This window comes from Nesoenas mayeri (genome assembly GCF_963082525.1).
Source record: "Nesoenas mayeri genome assembly, chromosome: 2".
Taxonomy (NCBI): Eukaryota; Metazoa; Chordata; class Aves; order Columbiformes; family Columbidae; genus Nesoenas; species Nesoenas mayeri.
Window position 1 is genome coordinate 35,575,650 of NC_137543.1, and position 6,000 is coordinate 35,581,649.

General features: G+C 38.9%; 1 protein-coding gene across 7 annotated transcripts in view; it reads left to right on the forward strand.

Annotated features, from left to right (window-relative positions):
• The window catches only part of EYA1 (EYA transcriptional coactivator and phosphatase 1), a gene marked incomplete at both ends in the record, with an annotated part of 153,263 nt that extends 147,806 nt beyond the window's left edge, over nt 1–5,457 (forward strand). For all 7 annotated transcript variants that reach the window (XM_080339673.1, XM_080339674.1, XM_080339675.1 and 4 more), the window contains one exon: nt 5,377–5,457. In XM_080339673.1, the coding sequence (XP_080195799.1) occupies nt 5,377–5,457 (81 nt within the window). The remainder of the gene's footprint in view (nt 1–5,376) is intronic.
• Between the last annotated feature and the right edge of the window lie 543 nt (nt 5,458–6,000).

Sequence of the window (6,000 nt, forward strand, 5' to 3'; positions counted from 1 at the left end):
ATCGGTTTAGCTCACAGCCAGGGTGGCTGGAATGCCAGGGTTCACACTGAGGTTGCTACCTTTGGATCAGCTTCCCTGGGAAAAGAGGGAGAGGAGGGCAGAAAGGACCCGGTGTGAGAGCTGAACGGTGCTCAGGGCGGCTGCCGCATCTGAGATGCTCAGGGGGGCTACAATGGTGACACAGCTATTCCCAGAATAATTTTCTGGGGTTTTCTGCTAGAGACTCCACTGTCTTGGCATTTTATTTGTTTTGCTTTGTTTTGTGTTTTGTTTCATTTTATTTGAGTTCATCTTTTGCCTTTGGAGCCACAATCATAAAGTAGAGAAAAAACACCAAAAAACCCACAAAAACAAAACAAACAAACAAAAAAACCCAACACACAACTCCCGAGTTTTTTTACTTAGAAGAATCCTCTGAAGGATTTCTAATTTGTGAGAGGAGACAAAGGAGGAGGCTCTCTGCACTGAGGAGCTGGATTTTACATCAGGTGATTCAGGAGAGCCCAGGCAAATCGGCTTCTCCCTTTGTCTCCAAAATGGTCATGCTGCCTTGGAGGGAAATTGGGAGGAAAAATCATAAATCTTTGTGTAGCAATAAATAGAATATAAATGGGTATCCAATATGCCACTGCTTTCAAGCTCACAGTCACACTGTGCTGGTCAGGTTTGGGGTAGGAAGTAAAGACGACGCTTAGCAAATCTGGCAGGAACACAACAAAAATACTGTGGAAGATGACAGAAACTGATGAGTTTTCTATTCAAATCCATCACAAATCTCAGGAGTAAGATTTTTGTATAAATATGTATTCGTTTAAGGAAAGGAAGATAGTCTGAACTTTTCAGCATTGCTGTCAAAAAAATGGCTTTGTTTTGCACGTGTGCTAATAGATACACTTTATTTGGTTGAATAAAATTGTTGAAGTTTTTTTATTTTAGTAAATACATGCTGAAAAATAATATTGTTTCTATTTCTGAAATAAAATTCCTTAATATTTTTAGGTTATTTAATAATATTATAATTATCAGTTTTACTAAAATAATAATTTTACTTTTCATGGTTTTTACACCAAAAACGAAGTCAAACTTTTCCCATCATATTTCATTTCAAATTGTCATCAAGATTAAATAAATAAAAAGTTCATAAATATGTTTATTCCCAAACTTCATGTTATTAACAAAACAATTCATGTTTTTTAAAAGACGAAAGCTTCCTATTTTTTTGGAAGCTATTGAAATAGTACACAAAATCATTGTTTTACTGCCAATCTAGATGCATATTCCTCCAATACGCAATAAGAAAAGCTTTCTTATAGTTTTCTTAGATACCAATGCATCCAGTTACACTGCCTGTTTGTTAGCAGTTAGCATTTGTTGTCCATTCTCCCACAGTGGTGAATGAGATATTAGCATTTCTCAGTGTACTTAAAATAGAGGACACATGTTGTACATGGCATGCATGGTAAGTGTTGGCAGGGATGGCTTTCTAAAGGCAATATTTAGTAAATATATATACAAAGAATCTCTTGCCTGGTCATTCGGTAAGAAAAAATGGGTGTGTTGCCGCTTTTGTCAGGGCTGAATAGTTGTGGTTAATTGAAGCATGGTAATACAGGAATAATGTATAAGGTTTTGTATGATAATTTTGTTACCTTCAATGTTTTAATTTTATGTGATAATTTCTTATCTTAGATGAAGTGAAAATTACAGTACATACCCCATGAACACAAATGCATATATATGGACACATACGTGTGTGAAACTCTATATACCTACACAAACATATGCATATATATATAGATAGATATGTATCAGGTTTGTTTCGCATCCTCTTAGCTATGGAGGCTGTGCCATAGGGTCAGACTGATAGAGATCTCAATTAGCCGCCTTTGGCTGTGCACAGAGCGCCAGGGCAGATTCCAGCCCCCTGCAGCCACTGCGTTCCTGGCGTGCTTTATTTCTTGGGAGTGTACTGCTGGTCTTTTGACCTATATGCAGGAGAACTGAAAATAATTATAATCCTGAGGTATATGCAACCTCTTTGTTTTCATGGGACTCACCTCACTTCTGTAATTATGTGGAGTAAATGGAGGTCATACTCCTTCCATAGACGGACATAAATGAAACAGAGGAGACTTAAGTGAATTTGAAATAGAAAGATATAACTAAAATAATGACCACTTAAAGTTTTGGTTTAGAATCTGGCCATAAACAGCCAAGGGTAATCCAAAACTTGATATTGCATATGGACATCTAGCAAGAACTGCTGTAATTTGATTTAGCAGAAGCTAAACCTTCTGTTAAATCAATCAGTCTTTAACTGCCCTAGCTGCCTGGTGTGTGTACACTCTGTGATGCTGAGGTTGTTACTAGGGAAGCAATATAATGCTGGAGCTGCATGAAGTGGGAGCTGGAAGCCAAGAATTTATTACTACAGTTCTCCCTATTCATTAGTTTGCTGCTTGACCTTGAAGAGCATCCATGTCATTGGCTCTTGGCTTCTGCAGAGACACTACTCAAAGTCAGGTGTCCACCCAAGTCTTTACCATGCCACATGTTAGGTCTGCTATTTACACCTCCCTGACCCAATGGCTGAGGCAGAGCTGATGCCAAGCTGACTAAGAGACGCTGAGGGCTATGGCTGGTGGAAAGGCAGAGCAGATAGGTCCTGCCTGGCAGGGGGCTTGTCAGAGAAGGGGGAAACAGCAGCCGCACAAGAAAGGGAGGCAGCATGGCTGAGCACTGCTGGGCAAGTGCAGTCAGCGGGTACACACTGCACAGGCCTGCAGCAAGCACAAACCTATCCCCCTTCGTCCTTGATGTAATACCCCTATTAGATGTTATAAATTCTACCAGGAAGATCTCCGAGCCTAAATAAGAGAAAGGTGTACAGAAGCTTTTGAAAAGCCTGGAGAATGTCAGGATTAGGGATTTTTATTTTGTTTCACTTTTGCTGGTTCGTTTCCTGAGATGAATCTTTGGGAAAGATTTGAGTCAGAAAGCAGCAGTGTCTGACCTGATGGAGCGGAGAGGATAGACTATCTGTATAATGTAACAGAGGGAAGACACTGCGATGTGGAGTTGTAAGTCAACGAGCTAATGGCATATAATTTCTGTTGTTGGTGGAGCATAGAGACAGCACAATGGAAGTCTAGGTTGAAGATGTAGAAATAATAGGTGTCATAGTTTTCGACACTTCCTTCTTAAGGAAAGGCTTAACGTATAAAAGTGTTTTGGAAGCATAATAAATATTTGCTCCAACAACATCTCACATCATGAGATTTAGTCAGCTGTTTCTCAAGGCTTTGTAACAATCTAGAGTTAAACAAAGCAGAACAGAAACTCTTCCAGTGGTGCTTCATTGTGAGTAATTTCATTTTCTTCCTGAAGAAAGTCCTTTGCTTTAAAAGCTAGGCATAGTCTGAGTGTGGGCATTTGTCTATGGATCCATATTACATTTTAATTCAGATCAGGAGTGTCATACTGAAACAGATCTTCCCATCATTCCTCCTTACCATGCTTTGATTAACATCCTTGACTGGTTTTAGAGAGGCAGGGAGGGAGGGGAGAGGGAAGATTTATTTTGGATAGAACTAAACAAGAATATATTGTACCACCAAATACTCTCCAACAGCTAATGCACACCTTTTCCATGATGGCAAACTAGAGCTCTTCTGAAGTAAAAACCCTGAAACATGGGCACTGGGTGCTCACCAGCTCCTTTTTCACTCTGCACTCCCTCTTACTGTGCAACTGCACTTGCTAACATTTGTCCTGCACTGGGTGCTCAGTTTCCCGATTCCTTACCATGCTTTTTAGTCTTGCTTATTAATATTGATTAATTCAGCATTATCTTCTCTGACTCACACAAGAGCACCAGTTGATTGTTCGTTAACAGTTGCCTTTTGACTTCAGAGAGACTTGCCGCTATTTACATGGTTACGGTTTTGGGGGGGTTTTAAATCTTTGCTTTATTCTATAAATTCAATCCAGTTCATCATCACATCATTATCTGGATTGAAGCAGCATTCTTCTAAAAATAATAGTTATTTATACACTGACAGACAAATGTTTACCTGAGCTTCTAAAAACAAATATATGATAGGCTCTGTGCTAAGGTGCCTTGTGAGATAGGTACAAGGTAAAATTACAGTACATACAGTAAACATGCAGCTGGAAACAGAGAGTTTCACATTGTTTTCAAGATTGTTCTTTATCTTAAAATTTGAGAAGACCTGAATGAAAGAAAGAATATCAGCATAGAAGTGATAATCAGAAGATATGAGTTTTGCCACTGATTTCAGTAGAATTAGGAATTTGCTCTGGAATTGCTGGAGAAGGATGAAGAAAGCCTCTCTGTGATGTTGTAGATAAAGTGCTTGGGGAACTCAGAAGCCTTTTTGATAATAAATTGCTTGTGGTTTGCCTCCTAAAGGTGCCAGAACACAGACTCACCCAATGAAAAGGTGAACACGACCACATTCAGAATATTGTTGAGTTGAAACTTTTTTCCCATGACATTTATAGACTATTTTTCTGAAGAAAGATTATGGTTATCTTTATTATTACTGTTATTATTTGAGCAAAGGTTCTTGCTGACACTATAATCCCTGGTTTACAGTTTAAAGATAGTTCTTAATCAGATTTTTACTCTTCATGGATAAAGTAATGTGTGCTTTTTCCTGGTATTTGTGGTTTTGATTTGTTCAGGTTGCTTGCAAACATATTTGTGCTCCAGACAGGTTTTATTGCAGCCAATAGGAAAAAAATATGAATTTATTTTAAACTTGTCCCATATGGAAAAGATGTTTTAAGATCAGTGCTAACAATGTGTGATGTTATACAAAGCACAGGGATAAAACTTCTTTCAAAGAGATGTGAGCAACACATGAGCTAGTCTGAATCACCACGGCTATGTTCTTAATTCACCTGCCAGGGATAGTTCGACAAGGAACAAACACGTTTTGATAGTAAATAATATTTCCCCCTTCCCCTTTTCTTTAATCAAATTATATTCCCTTCCTCAACCTACGTGCTTCGTGTACAGGTTATTTTGCCTATATTTTGTTCTAGAAATAATATTTTCTTCTGCCACATGCTGAAATCTGTTTTTCTCATAAAGAGATGAGAAACCCCTCCCTTCCTTATGACCTCCTGACATGTTTGCTGTTGTTCCCGTTGGTAAATAGATTTGCTGTTATTGAGAATATATGCTGAGGGGGTGGATCAGAGAAACCAGAGATAAATGTGAAGGTCTGAGCTTTCAAGAGCTCTTTTTCTCTCCTCGTGGTGTTCCCTTATCTTTGCGAAAGACAGTGGGTGGGTCTAAATACCAGAACGCTTGGGGTTATTTTTACATGTTGTCTGTGCTGTTCACAGCATGCGATGCCATTTTGGAGGATCTCGAGCCACTCTGACCTTATGGCCCTTCACCATGCCTTGGAACTGGAGTACTTGTAGCAGCTCAGCAGCACTTTGAAACCCCAGAGCCTCCTTCTGCCCATGGACGGGATGCCTGTGTCTTGTGTCAGCATTGGACTACGGAACTTTGTGATTTCAACATGTTGACGTACAGCTGCAATTGGTCTTAACCCTTGCCCTTTCAGTAAACAGAGGAGCATGTCTTTTTCTTCAGAACAGCTGTTGGCTCTGGTACTGCGAGTCCAATGAAAATAAGCCATGCAAACATTTGAACAGCTCATCTTTACCGTATTTGCTACCAAAAAGAAGTAGAGAAGGAAAAAGAAAGAAAAAAAAATAAAAAAGAAAGGAAGTAAAAGGTTCATGCCTGTGAAGAAAAATAAAAGGACCTGCAAATGCTTTGTAGTTTTTAGACTCTTCAATGTGACACACACCGTTTCTTCAACACAGCAAACTTGATTGCACAATGAAGACTGAGATTTTTCAAAATACCAGTGGAGTAATTTTCTTGTAAAGAAGGTTTACTTTTTGGTTTCTCATACCCAGGGTACTCTGTACATCTTTACTTATTTATGAACAGAC